General features: G+C 41.8%; 1 protein-coding gene across 1 annotated transcript in view; it reads right to left on the bottom strand.

Annotated features, from left to right (window-relative positions):
* Window positions 1-362: 362 nt before the first annotated feature.
* USH1C (USH1 protein network component harmonin) overlaps window positions 363-27,752 on the bottom strand; it is a 91,110-nt gene continuing 63,720 nt past the window's right edge. Inside the window, exons 18-25 of the mRNA XM_065403359.1 lie at window positions 26,639-27,139; window positions 22,653-22,772; window positions 12,169-12,231; window positions 5,780-5,821; window positions 5,436-5,489; window positions 3,109-3,208; window positions 1,416-1,525; window positions 363-422 (exon numbers count right to left, since the gene is read on the bottom strand). Coding sequence (XP_065259431.1) covers window positions 363-422; window positions 1,416-1,525; window positions 3,109-3,208; window positions 5,436-5,489; window positions 5,780-5,821; window positions 12,169-12,231; window positions 22,653-22,772; window positions 26,639-27,139 — 1,050 coding nt within the window. The remainder of the gene's footprint in view (window positions 423-1,415; window positions 1,526-3,108; window positions 3,209-5,435; window positions 5,490-5,779; window positions 5,822-12,168; window positions 12,232-22,652; window positions 22,773-26,638; window positions 27,140-27,752) is intronic.

The following is a 27,752-nucleotide window of genomic DNA, read 5'->3' as shown; positions in this document are numbered from 1 at the left end:
GACATACTCCCCCCCTTAGTCTCAGTGAATGCCTCGGTTGCTTTTGAAAATGGGATTGAGGTGCCTAAGTCACTAAGGCACTTCTGAAAATTCCCCCCAAGTGACTAATTTATTTAATTAGCCAAATATAGTAGTTGCAGTCCAATAAGAAATATAATTAAATCTTCAGGCTTGAAGAAGGAAGTTTATAGTGTATAAGAACATCTATGAGGAAGGCAATTAATGGCCATTAATTACAGTGATTACAGTAACAGTTAAAATAAACAAACATTCCTTAGTAAGATTATCTGTATGTTAAAAGGCAAACTAGCCAGTCTGTTGTTACTAGCTGTTTAACTGCTGACGAAACAGAATATATACACTTACATTTCATCATCATATTCCTTTGGAGGAGACACTGCAATGACTAAATCAATCCAATCCTGTAAAAAGAATGTATTATCATTAGGAGAGACTTAAGCAGCCAGGTAATTCTCTCTTGCATTACTTGACCCTTTGAAAGTGGAACTTTCACAGAGAGCTTCAACCAGATCAGGATTAAACATAAAAGGGACAAACTCTGCCCTCAGACACATCCAAGCAACCTCATAGATGGAAAGTCGATGAGTCAGAGACCTATTGAGAGGTTACTCTACATAGCAGGAGGTGAAGAGGGAAGGCTACTGTAACAACATGGCAACATCATGGGAAGAGTCATGCAGGAATCCATTGCTAGGAGGGAAAAGGGCAACAGGAAAAAGATCTATTTGATACTGGCTGAAGTTAGGGTACGTCTATACTTACCTCCGGGTTCGGCGGTAAGCAATCGATCTTCTGGGATCGATCCCGGAAGTGCTCGCCGTCGACACCGGTACTCCTGCTCCACGAGAGGAGTAGGCGGAGTCGACGGGGGAGCCTGCCTGCCGCGTGTGGACCTTTGGTAAGTACCTTTAAGTTCGAACTAAGGTACTTCGACTTCAGCTACGTTATTCACGTAGCTGAAGTTGCGTATCTTAGTTCGAACTGGGGGGTTAGTGTGGACCAGCCCTTAGTCTCAAAAAGCCTAAGGAGCGTTTTAACAACAAGCTGGTTAATTTTGAATTACATCCCAAAATCAACAAATATTTTCTCCACTGCTGTGTATCAAACTCTTAGGATGATCATTTATACCCTGCACTGGGCACTTTTAACACTTGATATCATTCTTGTTTAGAAGATTCTCACTGTAGCCAAAACACTAGTTTTTTGTGCATCCGTTGTGAAGGATTAGATAAAACTATGATGCTGTGATAAAGTCCTTGACAATTCCGAATTCATCTTCAATGTTAACATCTTGGAAAGACTTACCATGAACTGCCCAGAGCAGAATACATTTAAACCAAACAACTCGCGTGGCTGCTGTGTACTTCTCAGGGGGAAAACACCCATTCACTTACCCCACCCACATTCCAGGCTTTGGCTAAAGTTGTCTGGGCTTCTGTCAGCGTCACATCAACTAAAATCTTGCCATTCACAGCCATTATTTCATCCCCTTTCACGATGCCTCCTGGTGAAGCAAAGACAGAGCAAAAATACCATATCAGCAACATCATTTCTGTCAGACTTCTCTCTCAGATGCCTCTTCTTCACACACATTCAACAAACATCCCTATGTAAATTAGCCTGAAACCTTTCCTAGATGTACACTGCAGTAGTGCAGAGAAGGTGGCTTGTTGTAAATGAAAATAAGTGGAAGCTTTAGGTGCTGGGGCAGCGAGTATAACATTCTTCTGTTGGTTGTGGCCAATAAGGGCTAATCAGTCTCTGGTTATGAACACACTATGGTAATATTAAGGGGGAAAGTTTCAAAGGCACAGATGGCAGGTAGGTCCTTAACTATGGAGATGGGTTCCTAGCCACCACAGTGGCTTTGAAACTTGCTGACAGTGAACTCTCTTAAACAGGGCAGTCAAAGGTATTATAGGTACTTAGCTAAATTTTTCCCTCATTTACACCCAGATTCTCATGCCTCAGGATTGTTTTGCAGGATCAGGGCCATCCTTAGGAACTAGAGAGTGAATTACATATGGAATAGAAGACTAAGGGCTTATCTACACTACTGCTTAAGTCGCTGTAACTTATGTAGCTCAGGGGTGTGAACCCCCTACCCAAACAACATGAGTTACATTGACATAAAGTGGTGTCTACATTGCGCTATGTCGGTGGGAGACGCTCTCCCACCAACATCGCTTCCGCCTCTCACTGAGGTGGAGTAATTACATCGATGGGAGAGCGCTCTCCCGTCGACGTAGCGCGTCTTCCCCAAATGCGCTATATCAGTGCCGCTGCAGCATGATAGTGAAGACAAGCCCTAAGTGTTATCTCTGAACTGCCCTGCTCTCTGAACCTCACAAGAATTAAAAAAAAAAAATTTAAATTTAAATTTTGTAAATTTAACTTCCCACCCAAGGAGCTCTCCCAGCAGTGATCTGCCACTGCCACACACCCAGCCCACCATATTGTAACTAAGGCACAGGACTGGAGATCTGGGTTAAATGTTTGGCTTTGCCACAGACTTCCTATGTAATGCTGGGTAAGTCACAATTGTTCTGTGCTTCAGTCCCCGTTCTCTAAAATGGGGATGATAATATTTTTCTGTTAGCCTTTGTCTGTCTTGTAGGCCCTTTGCACGCAGAACTCGCATTAACATCATTCTTGAAATAATCATCTGGGGCCAGACTCTGCCACCCTTGATTTTAATGGGGATGACTTACACTGCAAGGGTGACAGAACTGGGCTGTTAATAATGAAGTAGCTCTCCATCTTCCTCCTCTTCCCAATTACTGGCCTTCGGCTGCTGCTGCTAAAATGACAGCAGCTGTGGCTTTTTCTTTATACTTAGTGGAAACCTGCCAGAAAATCTGGCCAATTCCAATTATTTTTTACTGTAAGCACCAGCCCCCAAATGAAGGGCCTAGTTCTGAAGCGTCTCTGAACATGAAACTCTTGGGGACTTAATCTGCCTCAGATATTTCACTGGTGCCTATAGGCATCAGCCAGTCATGAAGAAAGCGTAAATTTAGGAGGCTAACAGATGAAGTGCTTTAGAACCAGGTTCAAAATCCCCCTGACCTTCCCCAGGGTACTCACCATGTTTGTCTGCGGAACCACCCTCATAGATAGCAGACACTACTATTTTTCCAATTGGGGAATCAATGCCTCCCTCTACTGCAAGATCTAATGGTCCTTCCTATTAAAGAAAACGTTTTAGTTCAGAATACGCTACAGACAGACACCACAATCAATAGGGGCCTGATCCTTCCACCCTTACAGTGAATAGGACTATACACATAATAGTTGTAGGATCAGGTCCTTGGTGTATTCTGTGGTAGTATCAGTGGTCAAGGTTTTAATAAGTGCTCAGTGATTTTGAGTGTCTCATTCTTCGAGTGGGCACTTTGAGACACATAGGAAAGGCCTAATTTTCAGCATCTTTGGAAACGCAGGCCTCTTTAAGGTGTCTGAAGTTGGGCACCCAAAATCACTAATCCCTTTTGATAATCTTAGTCAGCATCAAACTAGTTCATATAAGATAATGGACATAATCCTTCCACGTTATTCCAGTCAAAGAGGTCCAAGAATGACCACTGTTATGCTGAAATGGTGAAATAACAGCAATAAAACAAAACAATGTCACATTATTGAAATAAAAATGTATGATTCATTACAATTTCAACATGCTTTTAACAAAAGAAGAAAATCAGGAAAAAAAATAGTTTGTCTCTTTAGAGAGTTTGAACTGTGCAAGTTACCCAGATTGACTTAAAATCTAGTTACAACTAAATAATCAACAAATTCAGATTTATTTTTGTTAGCATTAAATACTGTGGTGACTTTTTACATGAAGATCCATTTTTGAAGTGGGAAGAAGAGGTGGCTGTGAGAAGGAGATGCAAACCTGCAGTGATTCATAGATTTTATAGTACGCCAACCCCACTGCTATCTAAGGGCATGTCTACACTACACAATTAATTCGACTTAGGTCGAGCGACAGCCATGCAATAATTAAATTGGCTGTTCATGTCCATACTCTACTCCTTCTCTCGGCGGTGCACGTCACCAGGAGTGCTTGCACTGACTGACATGGGGCATTGTGGGGCACTGACAGCTGGAGCCCCGCCATCAAAGGCAGCATCGACCTAACTACATCGACCTAAGCGCTATGTCTCTCGTGGAGTTATTAGGTTGGCGTAACAGGTGAGTTAAAGTGGTGGGAGGAACATTGTACTGTAGACACTTAGAGAGTCAGGTCGACATAAGCTTCCTTACGTCGACCTAATTCTAGTGTAGACCGGGCCTAAGATCCTATAATTACATTGTCTAGACATCACCATTAATGTCTATGGAATAAGAGTTAAGGAAACTAATGTTTTCCCTGATTAGCATTTCGTCTGGTGTGAACCGTAAAGTGGGGGCACAGGAATGGGAGTGTGGCTTGAGGAATTTGAGTTTTCAACCTCTTTATGGCCCTGATTCAGCAAAGAATGTCCTTCAGCATGTACCTAACTATAAGCACAAGAGTAGTTCCAAGTCAGTGGAACTACTCATGCTTAAAATTAGGCACACACTTAAGCAACTTACCAAACTGGGGTCCATGCTTTTGGTTAGCTCAGAAATAAAAGTTTCAGAGGCTTCTAAGTCACTTAGATGCGTAAGTCCCATTTTCAAAACTCACTCACTTTTGAAAATGTTCTCCCTAGTGTTAGCATGAGGGAGCTGGAATCAGTACTGACTGCTTTCTAACTTGTCATTTGTACACACTGTCCTGTTTGTGTATCACACAACTTTGGTTTTAGCATTTTTTACATAGGTACATGTCTCCAATAGTAAGTGTACTGCTTTGTGACCACATTAAGGTTTGCTCTTTCCACTCAAGTCCTCTCATTTCACCATCTGGGTGCACAAAGATGGGCTAGGGAAACATACCAATTCTGCGTCAAAAATGACACATGGCTAGCATCTGGATTAGTCACAGGGCTTGACTCTGCAAGGTGGTGAGCAGCAACTATGTGTTGAGTACACTCAGAACTGGGCAGAATTGGGCCCTCAATAAAGACTGAGGAGTTGGGCTTGTAGGGGTCCCCCAACGTGTGTGTGGGCTTTGTTCTGTATACCCCTATGAGTCCTAGGGGTTTGGGAGAAACATGAAAACATACTGCTATTGAGGAAGTGGTGGGGAGTGGGGAGGGCTAACAGGGAGCGGGTGCAGGAGGAGGTTGCAGTGGGGAAGCACTAGTGTTTCCCTCCCTTCACCACCCAAATCTCCTGCCATTTGTCAGAGGGGAGTCCCAATGCTGCGATGTACAGGAGATTCATCAAGGGTAGACAGTAACAATATAATCATGTGCCCCAGGTACTCTGAAAAATCAAGAGCCCACACGACCCACAAAATGTCTCAACCCAATTACAAGGGTTACCTTTTTAATACGTAACAGCCGCACATCTTTTCCCATGATCTGATCTGCTGAAAACTATCAAAAGACACATCAGTTAGTCATTTCCACCTTTACAAAGCAGCTGCATGAAATCATTCAGATGAAGCATATAGTTTACAAGGGAAGGTGTGCACCTCTTCTAAATCAGAGCTATGGGAAGAACAGAACGCTAGTCCGCTGAGGACAATCTGCTTCCTTAGCAGAACTACCTCTGGTCTCAAAGGGAGCTCTACAGGCACATCACAAATCCAGGATAGTATGTAACCCTATGTTTCCCCACATCATTTAATCTTAACCTCTGTGGCATAATTAAATCTTCTCCTTACCATTGTATAGGGGTCAAAATCTTCCACATACTTCTGGAAGCCCTGAAAATAAATAAATGTTTAATTATATGCAGATCAGACACACATAATCCCACCAAAATTACTAGTGAGAAAACTACTCTAAACTACAAAAGATGGTTAGAACATAACATGGAGAAAGACATGCAGGTAGCTGATATTCCTCCTGACAAAGATATTTTAAAACCATATTATAGGATGTTAGAGAGACCAGGTGGGTGAGGTAATATTTTTTTGCACACACAGTTGTTACTGGGGAATTTCATGCACTGGATGAGGTACACCACATGTTGTGATAGGCATGTGTAGGACCATGGAACTTGAAAGGTGTGTTGTGGGGGGTGTTGATCATTGTAGCAGTGGAGATATGTCTGCAGGTTTTGCATCTGTTGTTCTTGCAGGTCTTGTGCCGCGTTGAGTTGGTGTGTCCTGGTCTGTGGGGAGCTTGCCTCTGATGATGGCCTCAGAGAAGTTAGGGGCTTGTTTGAAGGCCAGAAGAAGGTGTTCAGGATGGCAATTTGAGTTGGTAAGATTATAGGCCACATTTGGAGAGGTGATGAAGATAATAGGAATGGCGGGGAGGGGGGGACTGACCCTCAGCACCTCTCAGGATTTGGCCCCATATGGTCAGCATTATGAGCCATTTTCTGCCTCCTTCACTCTCACTGAGTAGTATCCATGATGGGACTGCTCACAGAGTAAGGCACTGCTTGGCCTGACTAAGGGTGGCAGAATCTGGTGCTCTATTATCAGTCACAGCGGCTCAGTGTGCATGGGGCTGAGTCCTTTACAAAGCTGCTCCATTCTCTCCTACCATCACTGAAGTCTCTGGGACTATTAGTGGAAATAGGTGTTTGATAATTTTTGGTTTTACTTGCATGATACATTGGTGGGGATGGTGTTAAAATACGGAGGAAGATGCTGTGGGATTGGAGATGGGTCTGGTTCTGGGTTTGTTTATGTTGGATGTGGTGGTGGAGAGAGAGTTATGTTGAGATGGGTTTATTTTAATTTTTTAGGGGATCCTCTGCCTTTTTAGCTTTCAGACCCAAGCCCATTACCTTAAGCACAGCATTAGGGGGTAGGAAACATGTGTGGGCAGGTGGTTGTTTGTGATTATCTCATCTCAAGAAGGTGAGACATTCTTTGGGGTATCCTGGGAGCTGTTGGGTGAGCAGCGTGGGTAGGGGTTTGAGGTTTAAGAAAGTTTGGCATTAATTCTGTTTGGAAGGAGGGGTGTCGCTGTATTGATAACTTTTGCAGCTTGGAGAGCCTTGCTTGTGCACCCAACTCTGGCAGCAGCAACACTTCTGTGACCACTTTAAGCTGCCATAATTTGGGGCTATGGAGACTTGGGGACAGAAAGATCAATTGTGGGAGTCTGGGTCCTTCAATCATTGACACGGTAGATGAAGGGATACTAGGCACACGCCGGGGTGCCATGCTTAATATCAGTCTCATTGGTCTGGCTTGGCCTCTCCATCTACCCTCAGACTCAGTCTCTGTTTCAGTGAATACAGGTGACAGAGTCTCTTGGCTATCCCAATGTCTAGCTGAAACAAAGGTTTCTCCACCTTTTTTTAACAAGAGGAGCGCTATGTTGTGCCCACTGTCTTCTTGGCTGCTCTTAAATGCCCAAGTTGCAGCAGTAACCAAAAGTGCTTTTGTCCATCTGAATCTGTCAAAGCAATTGTGATCTTTCCTCTGGGGCATGGACTTTACCAGAGTCATACAGGCCTTTTTCACCCCCAGCGTGAATTACTGCAGTGCACTATGCTCAGGGCTGCATCTGAAGAATACTCCAGACTCAGCTAGTACGACTGCTCTCTTGTTTAGCAGTGCTTCTCACACAGATCCCATGGCCAGAGCTGCCCGGGGGGTGGGGGTGGGGGCAAGTGGGGCAATTTGCCCCGGGCCCCACAGGGCCCCCCACAAGTATGTCGGAGGCTCCCCTGGCCTCCGTCTTCCCCCATCCCCCGGCGCCTCAGCTGGTAAGGGGGCGGGGCTGCGAGCTGCGGCCGAGCGGCGGGAACTCAGGTCCAGCTGGAGACACCATGCTGCTGCAGCGCTGTCCTGGGCTGCTCCTGGACGCGGCGCGCTGAGGCTCCGGGAGAGGGGGTAAGCGGCATGGTAAGGGGCCGGGGCAGGGACCCCCCTGACCCCATCCCCCACAGCCCTGACCCCCAGCTCTGAGCCCAGCCCCTCTGAGCCGGACATCCCCCTGACCCCATCTCCCCACAGCCCTGAGCCCATCCCCTGTGAGCTGGGCACCCCCCAACCCAGAGCCCAGCTCCCCAACCAGCCCTGGGCAACAGCAACACCACCCCCAGGCAGCGACAGCCCATTGGCAACAACCATCACCATCACCCAGGAACAGCCCATTATGTAATTGCAAATGTATACATACCATTGAAGCATTTAATGTTTGTAAATAATGTATTTCGTGTATTTTCAAATTCTTACAAATTAATTTTTGAATGTATTTCACTGGTTATTTTTTACATTTCCAAATACATGTTACTATAGTATTGCAACTTTTTTTTATGGAAGGGGCCCCCAAAATTGCTTTGCCCCAGGCCCCCTGAATCCTCTGAGCGGCTCTGCCCATGGCACCAGTGCTTCTCATTCTGCAATTCCAGCACTTGACTCTGCTCCCACTGCTCTAACAGAGTTAGTCCTTCAGACCCTGTCCATTATTATACCTTTTCCCTGACAGGATGATGCGTAAGGGTTCATCCCCCTTTTGGTGAACGGGCTAGGGGAGGTCTTGCTATATCTTTTAGTTAACAATTAGCCAGCTCACTCAGTACTAAGCATGTTCAATTAAAATCTTAGGAGATAAAATCCTGACCCCACTGAAGTCAATGGGAGATTTGCCATAGATTTCAATGCAGCTAGGATTTCACCCTTAAAATTGTATTCATGCTCCTAGACAGCATGTTAGATACTAGATAAAATAATATTATGATTATATTTTAATTATTGTAAATTTTACAATGAAAATGGAAACCAAACTGGTCCAGGTGAACAACTGATTTTAAATAGTCGATTTATGTATCTGATTTTAGGAGGCAAGGTTGGTCTAGGCAACCCTAGTGTTGGAGCAAACACCTTTGAACAAGGAGTTCTAATTTGGTCAGAACCACTGCTTCATTATGTAACCGAGGTCAAGTCACTTGACCTTCCATAGTCAAAGGTCAACCTCATGAAAACCAGATGTTGCCCCTGAAGAAAATTTTCTTGGGAAAATATATTTTAAACAACAGCATAAATAAATAGGTAGATTGATACCTTCTACCAAAAAGAGAACACAATCTGGATCCAATAAGCACGCAAATGCCATACATTCTTTGAAATATATTAAATCTTTCTAGGAAAAATGGCACCACAGTCATTCACAGTGTATTCAGTGCTCTGAACACTGCACATTCAGGAGAGGGCTAATATTTCAGTCACGTGGCAAAACCAGATGAAAAAGAAACCAAAGGCCCAATCTTGCCCTCAGGTTACAGAAGTGCCTCTCTGGGGAAGAGACTCGTCACCTCTCATGGGACTAGAAGGTAGAGTGAATAAAGCATGGATTTTTTTGGTTCATAGGCAATTCCAAAAAATATTTTAAAAGTTTTGTTTTGGGTCAACTGAAACAGACATTTTTCAAAAATTCTCGGTCAGCTGAAAAGTCAAAAATGCCTCAAGTCAAAACAAAATGCTTCATTCAAAACCAATTGTTTCAATTTCAGGCATTTTGACAAAAAAAAAAAGAGAGAAAAGGAGGAGTAGATTAACAAGATTGCTGGATAAGGAGAAGGCGGTCATGGTGCCTTCTTTATAGGCCTGGCGATTGGGGCACTCACCTCAGATGTGGGACACCTGGGTTCAATTCTCCCCCTCCCCCTACACCTGATGTGGAGAAGGGATCCCAGCTTGGGTCTTCCACACCACAGGCCTGTGCCCTCACCACTGAGCTATGGGATATTTTGGGATGGACTTTCTCAATCTCTCCTCTTGAAACTGTTCCACTTTTCAGAAAGAATTAAAGAGTCATTGCAGCATGGAATTGAACCTGTGCCTCCCACAGCCTAGGTGAATTCCCCAACTACCAGCCTGTAGAATTATTCTCACTCTCTTTGCCTAGCCCATTGACTATCCACTGCTATTCACAGTGGCAATTTATAATCATTCATTCCCACCACTCACATTTGCTGAATCTAATCCTCCTTTTCTTTCATCAAAATGCCTGAAAATCAAAATGAAAAGTTTCACTTCAACATTACTAAGTTGGACTTTTTTTGGTTCGCTCAAAACTATTCTGCAAACTTGACACAAATTGCAAATAGTTGTGATTGACTCAAAACTGCGTTTCTCAGTGAATAAACTATTAGTCCAAAAAAATGCTGCCCAGCTCTACAGGAGGGTAGGTGGTCAAAGTCTGTTCATTTACTAACCATGCAGCCCCACTTTGGGTTCATGGGATTGAATGCATGTAACTGAACAGAATTACTCTAGTAATGCTGTATATTTGGTAGCCCAAGCAGCCATTTGCACAGACTTCTAGATGAAGCATAAGGTTAAAAGTTGCAAAGTGGCTAAGCCGATGGGAGTTGGCCACTGAAATCCCATCCTACATATTTAGCAGCAACCAAGCAATTTTAAAAAACAACAAATAAATAAAAACCCCAAAACAACCAGGGAGAACTAAAATGAAGTAAAAATAAATGAGTAGGTTTTCTGAATATGCTAATATTATACAAGCAGATTATAATATCATTCAGTAGCAATCAGCCCCAGAATCCGACTTCTTGTTGTCTGAGACCAATCCAGTATTCCTTGCTCATCCAGAACTGTATTTTTACAAGTAGATCTTTGCAACCTTGTAGAGCCCCACTTAAGTCCCTGGTGCTCTGCATGGCTGCACAGGTCCATCCATATGGATCCAATTGCAGGATCTGGGCCAATGTTTCACATGTTACTAATCTGATGATCTGAGAATCTTAAAAACCACAAAGGAAAATATTAATGATTAAAACATGTTCACCCCCAAAGAATAGGCTGTTTAATTCTAATTCATTCTCCATTTTTCTAGTCAATATCATATCTGGAGAGGAGTAATAAAACAGAAAAGTGCATGCTAAAATCATGGAAAACAATGGCCGGTAGAACATTTTAACCAGAGATTTAATCTAATTTGTCAGTGCATGATTGTCCTGCTGGCTGTGGACTGAAGGGATTTGTCACATTTCACAGCTATTCAAATTGTTTACTAATTTGACAGCACTTACAAAAACACAGCAGCTCTGAATCAAATGCATACAATCCTAAATCTCCATTTATCTGAGAATATATTATGTATAGCGTAAATGTTTCCAACACCAATAATTTTTAGTTTCCTGATGATATCTAGTATATTGCATTGAAACTGGGTTGTTCTCCAAGAAAAACGATCTATAAAACCCTTCACTTTTTAAAAAAGCCCATGTTAAAATAAATGTCATGAAAGGCACAAAACTACTAAAATCAAAGAAAACAGTTATAATTTGCTCTTCACTGCTGGCTCTGTATTCAAGCAATTGCACAGTTCTACTGATGTTCCATAGAACATGTAACGAATCCAACATAACTGGCAATAGTAAAGGTGCTTTGTACACGACCTAGCACATTTAACAGCAAAGAAAAACAACAAATTTTCCTCATGTTAAGCAATGACCAGGGATTATTTCATCATGGTGAAATGTGACCAAGCTGTATTACACCATGCAATAGCTTTCCAAGGGAACCTCAACACTTGGTTTATTTGAAACTGGACAGAAGCACTAGAAGTAGTATCATGGGGACCAATCCTGTATTGGAAAAGGGTTGGACTAGATGATTTAACAGATCTTTTCCATCTCCAGTTCCTGTGATTTCAGTTAAAAAACTAGTCAATCAATAAGAATGCTATACCAGTTAGCTATTTGCTCTGGAAAATAATACACCTATTACAACAGATGGCACAACAAGCAGAGTGCAAAACAAAGAGAAACAACCAGCACTGGAATGTCAGACAATTGATTATTTTTTTATATTCTGACCTTGGTTATAGATGCCCAACTACCCTAAAACTAGCAGTGAGTACATGAGTAGCTGAAGAGAGAATTTGTCCTATGGTATCTACTCTCTTCTCATTCTCTATATTTAGCATCTGTTTAGGCGAACACATGCACACATTGAAAGATTATAAAGAGTAATAGTTTCCATGCATTAGGGCAGTAGTGCATCTTTGGTCTGAAAAGTTGGTCAACAAAAAAGAAGAGAGAAAAAGAAAGGGGTTATCATCTATGAACAGTCAAAACAAAAAAGTACCACACAAACAAAGAAGGAAAGTGTTATTTTACTTGTTTTTTGTTAGATCTAAATGATGAATTGTAAACCACCATCCTTTTAAACATCTCTTGTGGCTGCAAAAAAAAAAAAAGGGAAAAAAAAGAAAAGTGCCAAAGCAGACATTAATTTTTTTCCTGTATATAAAAATCAACCAACCTATCTAATTTCTATTCATCCTTGTTACTTATAAAGGGCCTGGTTCACTCTGACATTTAGTAGTACTAATTCCATTGAGTACTTTCAATGGGGAGTAATCATGGAGTCAAGTATTACTGAACGTGAAATGGGGGGGGAAAGAATCAGGCCCTAGATAATTAATGCACATTTCCATTTCACGAGATTTCTTAAAATAATTTTATCAGGCTTCATTTCACCCCTAAATTTTCAGAGCGAGATCTGCTCAGTCTATGTTATGCAATTCCCACTCAAGTCAATGGAAACTTTAATGCAAAAAAACTTGGCCAATGTTTTGAAAATGTACGGATGAATGACAACAGAGTTATTTTAAGATTCCTCTTTCCCATCAGGCTACTCCTCATCTTGCAGGGTGAATTCCACTGAATAACACAGAATTCTTCTAAGGAATGGGTAAGCTGTAAGGATATCAGGATTTGGTCCCGGATGGGGGCATTCTTCAAATGTCTCTGCTTGATAACTTAGTTCAATTTGATTGTGGAATTCTGAGGTCTGTTTTGGAGGAATAGTTCTATTGACTAAGGATCAAATGCTACTCATTTAACTTAAATCAAGAGTCCCATTGACTTGGTTGGGATTATTCACAGGAGCAAGTCAAGCAGATGCTGTTCTTACTCTATTTTGCCTCCATTTGATTGCCTAGCAGTAGGCAATCTTTCAAAGTATTGGTTAGTAACACTTAATTGAGATTTAACCTCCTAATATTTTAGGGTCTATCTGAGTCCAACGTGCACAAAAATGTAAACACAAATTTTTGTGCTAAATATTCTTCATACATTAAGAATTCTCAAACTAGGATGAGGTCTATCTTTCCACATTGGTTTTATCATCATACCTGTTGTGGTTTTTCAGAGAATCATAGAAATGTAGGGCTGTAAGGGACCTCAAGAAGTCACTAAGTCCAGCCCCTTGCATTGTGCCAGGACCAAGTAAACCTAGACCATCCCTGACAGATATTTGTCCAACTTTTTATTAAAAGCTTCCAATGATGGGGACTCCATGACCTCACTTGGAAGCCAATTCCAGAGCTTACCTACTTTATAAAGATTTTCCTAACATCTAACCTAAATCTCCTTGCTGCAGATTAAGCCCATTATTTCTTACCTTACCTTCAGTGGACATGGAGAACAATTGATCACTGTCTTCTTTATAACAGGCCTTAACATTTTGGAAGACTCTTATCGGGTTCCCCCCCGAGTCTTCTTTTTTCAAGACTCAACATGCCCAGTTTTTTTAATCTTTCCTCATAAACTTTTTATTATTTTTGTCGCTCTCCTCTGGACTCCTTCCAAATTGTCCACATCTTCCCTAAATTGTGGTGCCCAGACTTGGACACAGTACCGCAGCTGGGGCCTCACCAGCATTGAATAGAGTTGGACAATTACCTCAGGTGTCTTATATACAACACTCCTGTTAATACACCCCAGAATCATATTAGCCTTTTTTGCAGCTGCAGCACACTGATGACTCATATTCAGTTTGTGGTTCACTATAACCCCCAGATCCTTTTCAGCAGTACTACCACCTGGACAGTTATTCCCCATTTTGTAGCTGTGAATTCGAGTTTTCCTTACTAAGTGAAGTACTTTGCACTTGTTTTTATTGAAATTCATCTTGTTGAATTCAGACCAATTCATTTTGAATTTTAAACCTGCTCTCCAAAGTGCTTGCAACTCCACCTAGCTTGATGTCATCTGCACATTTTATAAGCATACTCTCTACTCCATTATCCAAGTCAATAATGAAAATAGTAGGGTTACCATATGTCTGGATTTTCCCGGACATGTCCGGCTTTTTAGATCTTAAATTGCCGTCCGGCAGGCATTTTTAAATAGCTCAAAATGTCCGGCATTTTGCCGGGCGGGGAGGAAGATGCAGAACCTACGAATCCGGGCAGCAGCAGGGAGCAGAAGTCTGGAACCTCTGGGCTGCCTCAGCTGTTGGGAAGGGGAGTGGAATTCTTGAGCCCACACTGCCCTGGCTGCAGCCGGCAGGAGCGGAAGCCCCCAGGAGACGCAGGATGAGGAAGCCCGGGGAGCCGCGGTAGGAGTTTGGGGCAGCAGGAGGACAGGGCTGCAGGGCAGGGCAGAAGTCCCGATCCCGGGCTGCCTCGGCTGGGGTGAAAGACAGTCAGTTCCCAGCCTGGTCGGAGCCTGGGCTGCCTCAGCTGCTGTTGGGGAGGGGTGCGTGGAATTCCTGAGTCCCAGCTGGAGCAGGGGAGGAAGGATGGAAGTCCCCAGCCTGGGCTGCCCCAACCCCTTGCTGGAGCTGGGAGAGGCCCCGAGCCCCGGCTGCTGCAGTGACTGGGAGCAGAAGTACCTCCTCATTGATCAGCCCCATCCACTGTGCGGCTGCTAAGGTTGCAAGCACCTTGTCCTACTACTGCCCCAATCCCCAGGTGGACTTTCCATCCCTGGTGGGGCTCCACATCTGGGTCCCTCGGGGCAGAAGCTGCCAGGACCAGGGGATAAATCAAGGCCTGTGTCTGCACAGTGCTTTGCAGATGAAGCCAGCTAGCCACGAGCGAAAGGTTCTGCTTAACTTTGCTGATTTGAACTTTTGCCTCTGCAACTCCTTGCACTGAAACAAAGAACCATTTCCCATGTAAGCTGCAACTTCAGCCTGGCTGGGCATTATCCAGAGCCAGCCCTAAACACCCTCCCCTGTCAGTGGGAGAAGGGAGAGTTGTCTGTGCATGGACCATACAGCAGGGAGCTGCTGATTTTCTTGGGACTTGGTCTAGCCAGGACATTATTGCCCGGCAAGCCAGGGTGCGACTCTACAGGGCTAGCAGGCTGCACGGTGACAACCTTGTGTCTCTTGCAGGTACGTTTTTTCCATTTTTGGGCCCTGGAACTGCTCAGGCAGCCTAGGTGAACACAGGGGGGATGAAACCAAGGGAGGCAGCGATGTTAAGTGTTTCTGATCTCTCCTAGCAAACACACTGGCTGGGACCCAGGCTGCTGACAGCTGATATTTTCTGGTGGTTCTTTTTATTATTATTCCCTTGCATCCTTACTACAGAGACTTGCCCAGAGCAGCAGCCAATTTCCTCTGCCCCAGTGGCTCGCTTTCCCATGCAAGCCAGGCAGCAGGGGCTGAATTTGACCCTTAGCTGGGTGGGATGTGGATGGGGACCTGTGCCTGTTGCCCCTGGACTGGTTGTGGTCCATGGGGCCTGGTTTAGGAGGTATATGGGTGTAAGAAGAGTCTGGGAGGATGCAGGGGAAAGAGCCTTGACGTAAGCATTTGAAAATTCAAACCAGCAATCAGTCAAAGAAAATCAGACACAGATGGGGCAGGATAAGCCAACAGCTTTTGTGTTGCAATGTTTGGTCAGGTAGGGTTACCATATGTCCGGATTTTCCCAGACATGTCCGGCTTTTTGGTCCTCAAATCCCCATCCGGGAGGAATTTCCAAAAAGCCGGACATGTCCGGGAAAATAGGGAGGCATGGTAAGGGGACCGCCTCCTCCCTGGGCTCCAACTTTCCCAGCTCCCACCACTGTCCACCGTGGCGGGGGCCGAAGCAACTTCCCCGTGGGGGCCAGGCGGCGGCTGTTCGTTCTCCCCACCTGGGCAGCCGGACTCGGGAGCAGCCGCTGCTGCAGCTCCCACTGCTGCAGCTCCCACTGCCGCGGTGGGAAGTGGCCAAGCATGTGGCGCTCGGCGGCTGCGGCTCTGGTGCCCGGGCCGTGAACCCCCTGAGCCCGGGCCTGCTGCGGGGACCCAGCTGGTGCAATCCTGCGGGCTGCTCCCGAGTCCGGCTGCCCAGGTGGGGAGAACAGCCGCCACCTGGCCCCGCGGGCTGCCCCCCTACTCTCCCTCCAGGTACTGCCCGAGTCCTGCCTGCGCTCAGGGCCAGGCCGGACTCACTCACCCCAGCCCCACGATCTCCCTGCGTCTCCCGGGCCTCCCTCCAGCACTTGCGGAGGGAGGTGGAATGGTGTGTGGGTAGGGGGGTTGTTGGTTTTTTTTTTTTTTGCTCTGCCCCCCCACCCCCCCGCGTCCCGATATTTGACCTGGGTGAGCTGGTCACCCTAGGGGGCGGAGTTGGGGTGGGGACTTTGGGGAAGGGGCGGAGCTGGGGCAGGGCCGGGGACCCGTGGAGTGTCCTGTTTTTGCAGTATTGAAATATGGTAACCCTAAAAATAGTGAATAGTACCAGACCCAGGACTGACACCTGCAGGACCCCATTAAATACTCCCTCCCAATTTGACATCAAGCTACTGCAACTACTCTTGGAGAACTGTCTTTCAAGCAGTTGTGCACCCACTAATTTCATGTAGACCACATTTCCTTAGTTTGCTTAGGAGAATGTCACACAGAACTCTGTCAACAGCCTCATTAAAATCAAGGTATGATTACCTGTTCATTCCCTCTGGGGCACCTGGCATTGGCCACTGTCAGAAGACAGGATACTGGGCTAGTATCTGGGATACTGTCAGAAGACAGGATACTTTGGTCTGACCCAGTATGGATGTTCTTATGTTCTGAAAGATAACTGTTTCTGGCACCGAGATTGCTTTACCTATTTCCTTAAACACTCTAGGATGAATTTCATCAGGCCCTGATGACTTGAATATATCTAATTTATTTAAATATTCTTTAACTTTCCCTATTTTTGGCTTGCATTCCTTCTCCCTGGTTGTCTAAATTAATTGTGTTGAGTATCTGGTCATCAATAACCTTTTTAGTGAAGACTGAGGCAAACTACGTATTAAGCATTTCAGCTTTTTTGATGTCATGAGTTATTAGCGCTCCTTCCCCCATTAAATAGAGGACTTAAACTTTCCTTCATCTTTCTCTTGCTCCTAATGTATTTAAAGAACCTCTTCTTATTGCCTTTTATGTCCCTTGCCAGGTGTAACTAATTTGGTGCCTTAGCCTTTCTGATTTTCTCCCTACATACTTGTGCTGTTCTTTTGTAGTCCTCATCAATTTGACCATGTTTCCACTTTTTGTAGGATTTTGTGTAGCAAAAAAGTCACTAAAAAGGTAATGAGGTCAGTTAGAACCCTCAATGTTAATCAATGGGGGAAAATGAAAGTACTACACTTCCAAAGTCTTTGGGGGTCTTTTGGACCCCAAGCACATACAAAAATTTAAATAAAAGATAATAGGCAAAACATTGCCTCTTCTTTAGGTATTCTCAAACTATGATGCGACAACCTATTAGCATTAGTTTTGTCTGCATACTTCTTGTGGTTTTAGTGCAGTGAAAAAAAATTACTCAAAAGGTATTGGGGTCTGTTGGACCCCAATTTAATTATGCATTCCAACATCATATTGCTTTTATGTTGAGGCAGCAGTTATATGATATGACTGTATAAATCATAGGGAGGAGGGATAGCTCAGTGGTTTGAGCATTGGCTTGCTAAACCCAGGGTTGTGAGCTCAATTCTTGAGGGGGCCATTTAGGGATTTGGGGCAAAAATCTGTCTGGGGATTAGTCCTGCTTTGAGCAGGGGGTTGGACTAGATGACCTCCTGAGGTCCCTTCCAACCCTGATATTCTATGAATCTTTCAGCATTGTTTTAATAATCAGTTTCAGTGGTTTTTATTTTTCAAAAAAATGTACCAAAAGTGTTTTGGGTGTCTGTGAGATCCCAGTTAATGTTTCCCATCACATATCATCACAATTGTACAGCAAATTGAGTTTCTTTCAAGATAATCCCATCACACTGATCTTCTGGGAGGCCTACACTTGCTAGAAAGTTTCTGGGGAAGCCACAATTGTCAGATACTATTTTCTGGCAAGCCCACACTTGACAGATGCTGTTGCTGTGGCAAAGACTTACTGTTGCATTGCAAATGCACATTGCATGCCTGAATGCATATATTGTTTGAATTTTGTTGAATCACACCTGGCATAACAAGTGTTTGAGTAAGAGATGGATGTTTCACAGGGACCTGGGCACAGAAATGGTGAAACCACTGGTGCAGGAAAGAAACATAGCAGCCTTGCTTCAGGGTTCTAGGAAAGTAGCATCGTGTGTGCTGGGTACTGATCCAGAGCCTAAGAAACAGGGAAGATGCTACATTTGTTCTGGAGAACGAGGCAGGAAAACACATTAAATGTATGTTCAGAATATATGTCAACTTAATTGCTCCATTTGTTCAAAGTAGTAAACCATTTACTGCCACTTTGCTGTGTTTGTGCCTTTTATAATATTGCTGTTGCTCTGTTTTCATTGTCTGAAAATGGGGTCTGTTAGACTGCAACACCTGTGTAGTGTGTAGCTGTTTTTAAAATGTGTTTGAGCATCGGGTCAGTTAGACCCCAACACCAATACTGTGTAGTTTGCTTCTGAATCTAGGAACATTTGAACTAGTTCATAGATTTATAGTTCACTGGTTACAATAAAGTCAGTTTTAAATACATCCCATGTATTTTTCCAATTTTGACATACTAGGGGGGTCTCCAAGACCCCAATATGGAAATAGTTGGGAGATTTTTGGTCCAAAATGAGGATTAAAATGGTAGTTACTATATTTTCCTGAACCTGATACAATCCTGAATATATTTTGTTATCCTCAGACTACTACCTGCATGCTAATAAAATAGATATGGTACAGTTTGGAATAATTTCATACTGAGTGTCACATTAAATTTACAAAGACTTTGTGATAAAACATAATGAAAAAAAATCTACCCAATTAGGGGAAAGAGATTGGGGTCTTCTTTTAAGAACTTTCCACTCACAGGCTAACTGAGGGCATTATACATTTCTAAATTCAGAAGGTGTATACGTTTATTGTCCCTGTCGGGGCAGCTTTTCAACGAGATTGAAAATAAACGTGGCCACTTAGGAAAATGTTCATTTTCAGCATTAGTGTTGTGGGCCAAACCAGGGCACCAACATCAGTGCAGCTGAGCAACTGAGGTGGTGAAAGACACCTACATACTTTAGTGTAGGCTGTGTAAAGGCTAACAGCCAAGGATCTGCTTCATTCCCATCGACTTCAGGGGTGCAGAATCAAGCCCCAAATCCTGAAAACCGGAAGGTAGGACTCATTAGCACTAATAAACGCATCAGAGCTTTCTAATAATTGAAACAGGATTGGCCTGCAGCTCTCTTCAAACATGAGGTTTTGCCTTTGGAAATCCCCACATCCCCAGCACTGTTTCATTGCAGCAATACACCAAGTTCTCTGTGCCAAACTGTGTGCAGCTCCTCCATGAGTTGCTGCTGTATTCTCTATAGCACAGCACAAGCATAGCATTCCCACTGCATTTGGCCATAGAGAGGCATATAGGCACTCTCAGGGTTTACCTTCACATGTATTTCTCCATCCATAAATTGAAGTAATTTATCTGTACTTGAGTAGCTGGAAGACTTAGGTTTACTGGGCTGAATCCAATTAATATGAAAGATGCAGCTACACTGCACTAAAAGACCTGCGGCACAGCCGTGGCTGGCTCGGATCAGCTGACTTGGGGCTCAGGCTGCGAGGCTTAAAACTTGCTGTGTAGATGTTAGGGCTCGAAAACCAGCTTGAGCCCAAATGTCTACAATGCAATTTGTAGCCTCGCAGCCCAAGCCCAAGTCAATTGACCTTGGTGCGGCAGGTTTTTTATAGTAGTGTAGACACAGTTGAAGATTTAAATAAGAATAGATAGAGAGACAACTTCTTCTGCTTGGAAGACTTCTTCCCTTATTATTTTCTTGCCCCCTTTGGGCTGCCTAGCTAATAGTTTGCTTGACTAAAATCCAACCCTCTTTTTGACTGTCAGAACACAATTCAATGAATTCCTCAAAAATCAGTCTCCAACGACTGATACACACAACTTTTTACCATATATAGAAACAAGGTGGGAGGAACTATGTAGATTGTACTAGATACAGAATCAGGATGGGAGGATCTTTACAGGTCATGTGCAAGGAAATAAGGAAAGGCATTAACAAAGGAAAACTATTTTGCCTTTGGTGGTTTCACATATTGAATTGAAGAAGCTGCTGAACTACTCCTATTTCTAAACATTTACATAAATCAGAAATGATGACAAATATTATTCTCTCTATGTGAAACAAATTTATTTTTAGACTTTTCAGGAGAGATCCTGTATAAACTCTGCCTGTTAAGCACGTGGTAGCCTGCATTTTTCCTGGATAATAAAAAACCTGTTCCGTCTTGTTTACACTATTTAAATATTAAACCCCAGTTTACAATGTACTGTGACCCTACCTGCGGACAGTACAAACAAGCATAAAGGACTAAGTCACAGTAGGAAGCTAGAAAGTGGAATTACAAATGCAATTTACAAAGTAATTTGCTTTGATAATCATATCAGAAGAATATTTTCTCCCCATATCCATGAATTCCCAACTAATAATATAAAGCAATTTGGGAATAAAGGAGATTGACACCTGCAACATTATAAAAGCCTTGTGATTTGGAAAACATGTGTACATGCATAACAAGTAATGACAAAGTTCCTTCTGAGGGTGAATCTTGTTTCCAGTTCTTCAAGACTAATTGTAAGCAGTTGGCTACAATATACATGTAATATGTTGAACTTAGACCAGTGCTGCTTTTGCAAACAGACAGTTTTACAATGCATGTCACATTTTTTTCCAGATGTTAAACTCTGGATTATCATTTTGGTCTTTTTTTCTGAGCAATTTCAAATTGTTTGGGATGCTGGTAAATGATTGAATTATTAGTTATTTCACACATTCCAAACTAAAATGAAATTTCCATGTATACAATTGAATGGAATATCTATATTCGCAGTCTTTTTATCCATTACATAATCATGGTCCTGCTGCTTGATACATGGTCAGGAATTAATATTTATCTGGTAAAAATCAGCTCTCTTATGCACATAGTGGCTTGAGAACGTGTATAAAATAGCAGTTCTGGGCTGAACGTGTTTTTGATAAAAAATGATCATTAAACAGCTACTGTATCTGATTTAATTGTAATGTTGAAAACAGAGGAACAAGAATCACTATATTATTAAAGCAGAACGTTCTGAATATTTTAATAAATGGCAATTATGGATAACATGCAAGCTAATTTTTAGAGTTTAGAATTCATAACACAACCCTGTAATTCAAGAATTTTAAGTGCCGATGTGATTTATTTTTCATCATTAAGGAGGCTTTCTACTGATCTCAATGGGCATTGGATCAGGACCTATCATACTAGCATCACTCATGATATAATAGGCAACATTGCAATGAAACTACACATATAAAATGATGGGGTCTAAATTAGGTGTTACCACTCAAGAAAGATCTTGGAGTCATTGTGGATAATTCTCTGAAAACATCTACTCAATGTGCAGCGGCAGTCAAAAAAGCGAACAGAATGATGGGAATCATTAAGAAAGGGATAGATAATAAGACAGAAAATATCATATTGCCTCTATATAAATCCATGGTATGCCCACAGCTTGAATATTACGTGCAGATGTGGTCGCCCCATCTCAAAAAAAGATAAATTGGAATTGGAAAAGGTTCAGAAAAGGGCAGCACAAATGATTAGGGATATGGAACGGCTTCCGTATGAGGAGAGATTAATAAGACTGGGACTTTTCAGTTTGGAAAAGAGACAACTAATGGGGGAATATGATAGAGGTCTATAAAATCATGACTGGTGTGGAGAAAGTAAATAAGGAAGTGTTATTTACTCCTTCTCATAACACAAAAACTAGGGGTCACCAAATGAAATTAATAGGCAGCAGGTTTAAAACAAACAAAAGGAAGTCCCTAATACCACAAAATTCCAGGGACCACTGCAAGTTTTAGCACAAACACTTTTAGTCTAAGATTTTGGTCAGAGCACAATACATCTTTATATACACTGGAAACAGATGTGAAAAAAAATCTACTTGTGTAACACTTAACACTTAAAGGGACAACCACAATACCAGTCTACTATCTTTTCCTTGGGAAGGAAAGAATTTGAAATGTGTATAAATCATATAAATTTTGTTTCCTTGTAAAGGCAAAAATTAACATTGACAATCTTGCCACTTATGGCAAATTTGACTTTTTGAATGAATGAATGAATGAATGAATACACAAATGATAAAATCAAAACAATGTATGAAATAAAAATAAAAATATATAAAACCCCCCTCTAAACTCCTTGCTGTGAGAAAGAGTGACTGTTATTCACAAAGTCACACTCAGACCTTTAACACTTACCATCTGATTATTCAGAACAATTCAACGTGGTTTATGGTTAGGAGAACACAAGGACAAACTTTGACCCTTTAAAGACAATTCAACAAGAAAAATTCCTACAACTTTACTGCACTCAGAGAAGAATATTAGAAAAGGCTTACCAGGGCCTCCGGTTTGATTGTTGGCCTGACCATAAAATTAGGATCAGGTTGCAGCATGACTGGCTTAGAGACTATAGGTACCACTGGGTGACGCTGGGTAGGTGGGCTTGGAGCAAATTGCTATCGGGGTTCAATTTAAGAAAATTACAGATAATGCAATTTGTGCAAACCAATCATATTGCAGTGGCACCACAATATACATCACTTCATCGCTATGAACTTATTGCCACTAGTATAACAAATTGCTGTCAGAAGTATTTTATTAACTGATCTACAATGACAATAAGACAAAACATAATGTAATTCCTGGTAGATCTAAATAATGGCTTCTCTTCCTTAAACCATTACTTCAGAGGGATGATGGAAAATTTTATCCCTGCATTTGGCACTTATCCAATAGAGGCAGTGAACTGATTTAAGAGCTAAAGAAGTAATGCTAAAACAATGAATGTAATGAGACAGCGAACCTGAATTGGAATTGTGATACTGTTAAAGATATATGGCAGTCAGGTGGCTAAACGGATCTTCTAAAGTGAAATTCACCAGGCCTGTAATTTATTATTATTATTATTCCATTAGAAACGTATTAAAAATCACTCATCTTGGGCTAAGATCAAGAGTTAGTCACAGTAATTAGTCCCTTTACTCTATGAAATACAGTAGATACTCTGAGGCATTTCAGAGTTAATCATCTGACATGTACAAATTAGGTGCCTGATCCTACACTCCTTACTCAGGCAAAACTCCCACTGACGTCAATGAGAGTCTTGTCTGATTAAAGAGTTCAGGACTGAGCCCTATGGGTTTAGATTCTGACTCAGCTCCAGCAACTCCGGTTGACATTTCTCATAGGAAACATGATGTATTCCAGATATCATGCATGTAGTACAAGCTGTTACTATGGAAATGATTGGAATACTTTCCAGTAAATTGGTTACACAATCCCATTTTTACAGCAAAAAGGAGTATTTTTTAGAATTTAGAGAAAAGTTTTGCAGCCAGGTCTTTGAAAGTCACCAGGGAATTCCCTGGAGTAGCGTAGTGTTCCTAGCGATCAACTTTCTGAAGTTACTCTGGATCAGGATAATATCTCCAGGAGTCTCACTTACTTCCAGAAACCTGGCTCTACAGAGTGGCCTAGTGGAAGAAACTCAGATCTGGACAGTCTTGAATCAAAACCAATATGAGCTGTTTTCAGGCAAATGGGTGTTCTGAAAAATAGCTCTCTATCACACTCGCTTAGGAATATGAGTAGCTGTATGAACCATCACTATTTTGGAGGGACCAAAGTGAATTTCTTTTTCCTTTATTCATTCTTTCTATGACAAACTAGTGATGTTTTCACATTTGAAGACATCAAGGGGATATGAAGAGATACTGGTCTGATACTTGGAAGTTGCTTATCACTGATAGACCTTTCCCAAACACAGGAATCTTGGAATATCTTTGGTGCTAGCTTACATGTCTACATACACTTTCAGTAAAACAATCGAAGATTGGTTATATTGGGCTATATTTTTCAGCTGTGACGCCATCCCAAACTGCATTTAAAGTACATAGAATTGTAACTATGTTGTGTGTCTCCCTGACAGAAACACAAATACACAGTACACAGAAAAAATATTGGTACATGCAACATGCATGCTTCAAGATTATATTTCTGAGACTGTTGAAATGTGAAGACTCATTGTTGAGAAAGTCTTTTATACTCTTAGAGCTTAGCACTGCTAATTGGTACATGGAGGGTGATATTACCAGGTATCTTGTAAATGCAATGACTGCCTTACACATCGGAATCCAAAGATATGATGGTCATTTTTCAAGGGGGGAAATCATCCCCTTTTAAAATTCCTTGACACTAACATTACATTGAAAGTTCATAAAAAAGTTCATGACATACCAGTGGATTGCTTGATGCAGATGATATTTTGCCAACATGAGAAGTGTTTCGTAAACCCTAAACAATAATAGCTTCATTACTGCATATCTACTAATCATACTTATGATGCTCAAATCAATTCATGCCACATCTATGAACAGTTCATAGCCAATAATATTTGACAGGTAATTTCACTCCTTCAGCACTGGCAAGCACCTGGAAGAACTTGCAATTAAATGGCCACGGTGAAGAAAATTATTGATGCTGAAAAGATTTAGAAACCTATTTGTATAACATTAGGAAAGGATGTTTATGAGACCAGAATAATAAATCTTTGTTTACTTCAACTTTGGCTGGTCTAACAACAGGGTCTTGTATTTAAAATCAGATAGATTTATTCAGTTGATTGGGAGTAACCGAGTCAGTTAATGTTTTCAGAGGATGAGATACAAGGAAGGAAACCAGTTACTTCTTTGGGAACATCAAATGTTAGTTTATATTATTTGGGCGAAACACAAAGCTATTTAAGAAGGAAACAGGCACACCAGGCCAGATTCTGAACTCAGCTGGACCAAACCCAAGGTCCATGTGTTCCACTGTGTTCTAGTATCAGACATGTAAGAGGAAGGTGTAAAAAACCCCATAATAGGCAGAGTGGGATAATCTACCTGTCTTTAGTAATTGAGCTATACAGCTAGGCCAGATTCTGATGTGAAACCCCACTGAAGACAAAACAATGGGTTTATATGCATATAATAGAGTAAGATTGGCCCAATATTAATATTTTATTAAGAGCAAAAATCTCCTCTCAGACCTACCCTTTATTGAGTTTGGTGGCAGCTGGTGGGTGCTTAGAACTTTTGAAGATTAGGTCACTTATTTAGCTGCCTAATGTGGATTAGAAACCACCCAGGGCCCTCACCCCCAGAATATTTATTGGGTTACGACAGGCTATAAACATTTATAAATGGCTCCTGAGCCCAAAAAGGTTGAGAACCACATTTAGAAAACCCACCTTCCATAAAAAGATGTAGCAGTTGTTCTAATTCCAGAGAAGCTAAAATGTGATTATAAACTATGTTTATGGAGTCCCCTCAATAATCAGACTATGTTTATAACAAAACAAAGATTCATAATTCACTCTTCTAAAACTATCCTTTAAATAGAAATAATCTGCACATTTTCACAGAGAACTAAGAAGTCATTTCAATCCTTTGCCCATTTGTCCTTCCCCTGTTCAGCTGCAATACCCACAACACAGTCATTATTATTCCAAATGATCTTGCAGAAAACCACGGCACACAATGCAGTGAATCCATGCAGAAAAACAAGCAGAAAAACTACCACAAAGGGTCCCAGCTGAACTGTTTGAAACTAGTATAAAATATCTGCAGAAAGATCTTTTATTACAAAGATTTGAGTGTGTGCCTGATGTTATAGTCCTTAGTAAAGAAAAGTACTCGTATGATGAAGTCACAGAAATATTTTCCCGAGTAATGGGATTTAATATATGAATTTTTTGAAATATTCAGTATAGACCCTCTTTTTGAATAAACCTAGTGAGTTTGTAATAAGGGACAATCAGAGTATTTCCCCAGAAAACTTACTACTAAAATGACAAACCCTCAGATTTGTAGTAAGAATGTTTGGCCTTGTTCCCATCAAAGGATTACTATTGGTGCTCACTTAAGAGTTCAAAAGTTTCTGAGCATGTGACTTCAACCTAATTGTTCTCTGTCCACTACTTTCCCTGAGTAAAACAATTCAGGGTCATATTTAAACCATATTAGCTGAATACTAATATTCTACTTTATAGATACTTTATATCTCATTCAACTACAAAATAATCTACTTTTTGTTTTTCTGTGCAGATATAGTTAAATAGGTCACATGATTTCTTTGTATTTAAAATATGATGGGCTATAGTTAATAATGGTCAAGCACAAAAGATGCTATTAATTAATGCATTCTGCAAAAGATATTTGCATGCAGAAGATCTGGAACATTATGCAGAACAAACACACAAATATTCTCCACCTGCTATTTGTACACATCACTAATGAGAATGATGTATATGCAATGAGAGGAGAATATAATTAAATTATACCTTTGGACTTGATAAGTAGGTCTTTTCATTATTCTGAGAGCTAATAGGTCCAAACGTAGATCTTCCTCTGTAATTTTTTGCTTCCCAGCCATTCAAGGACTCTGTAGGGCCAGAAGAATGGTAACTGTGGTTTCCCATTCTCTCGTCTAACAGGGTGTATGGTAGACAGAGAGATCCAGTGGGTTGACTGGGTAAGGAGGCAGGGGGAGGTGGTGGGGGAGAATGCATCCCAGTGGATGATGATAAAGTCACCCGTGAAGCTGCAGAAGGTGAAGGGGCTGGACCTCTTGAAGATGGGACATTTGGTGAAGAAAGTGGATGAGCTGCTGATGTTGCAGAAGTTGTGTGAGGTGTTGGAGGGAGAGGTGCTATGCGTTTTGTAGGCTTGTCAACTTCATCCAGGTTAATATCATCAAGGTCTGTGGTGTGAAGCTGCAGACCACCTGCAAACCTCCGCACTGATGTAGCAGAAGGAGAAGCAGAAGTATGTCCACTTGTCAGCTGGTGTAATGACAACAGAGATCTACCTTAACCATGCACTTGCCTATAATGGACCTGAACAAACTAAAGGCAAGTAGCAGGACACCACAAGCTATAATTAACTCAGTACTGTAAGGTCTTGGGTTCTTATTAAAAAAACCTGTACACAACTTTTTCCTGAAGCCTTTTTAAGTACAAAGAGCACTTACCCCAGTTTAAAAAAAATACAGTTAATAGAAATACAGTACATAATTGCTGTGCTGGGGAAATAAAAAGAGCAGACACAAAAAGCAAAACAAACAGGAAAAAAATGCTCATTGCAAAAGTGGCTGATGTAAGAGGAGAGCACTTTACAAGCAGCTCCTGAAATTCTAAAGTCATTTAAAAGGATTTCCAGACCAGATTAAAAAAAAGCCATGAATCTGGAGTAAAGGTTGTAAATACATATCAATAAGGGGAAAATCCTTAATCAGCACTGAAGTTTAAAGAGAAAAAATAGAGTGCTAGGGAATTCACGGTTAAAATACCCAGCCAACCTAATACCACCCTAGAGTCCTGAGTGTCTGATAAGCAGTTCTGGAAGTACATCCACCTGGATTGTGTATGTGATAGTGATGGTGTTGGATGTCCTGGT

The sequence above is a fragment of the Emys orbicularis genome, chromosome 4, assembly GCF_028017835.1.
Source record: "Emys orbicularis isolate rEmyOrb1 chromosome 4, rEmyOrb1.hap1, whole genome shotgun sequence".
NCBI classification, from domain to species: Eukaryota; Metazoa; Chordata; order Testudines; family Emydidae; genus Emys; species Emys orbicularis.
This window is presented reverse-complemented; position numbering and strand designations above follow the sequence as displayed.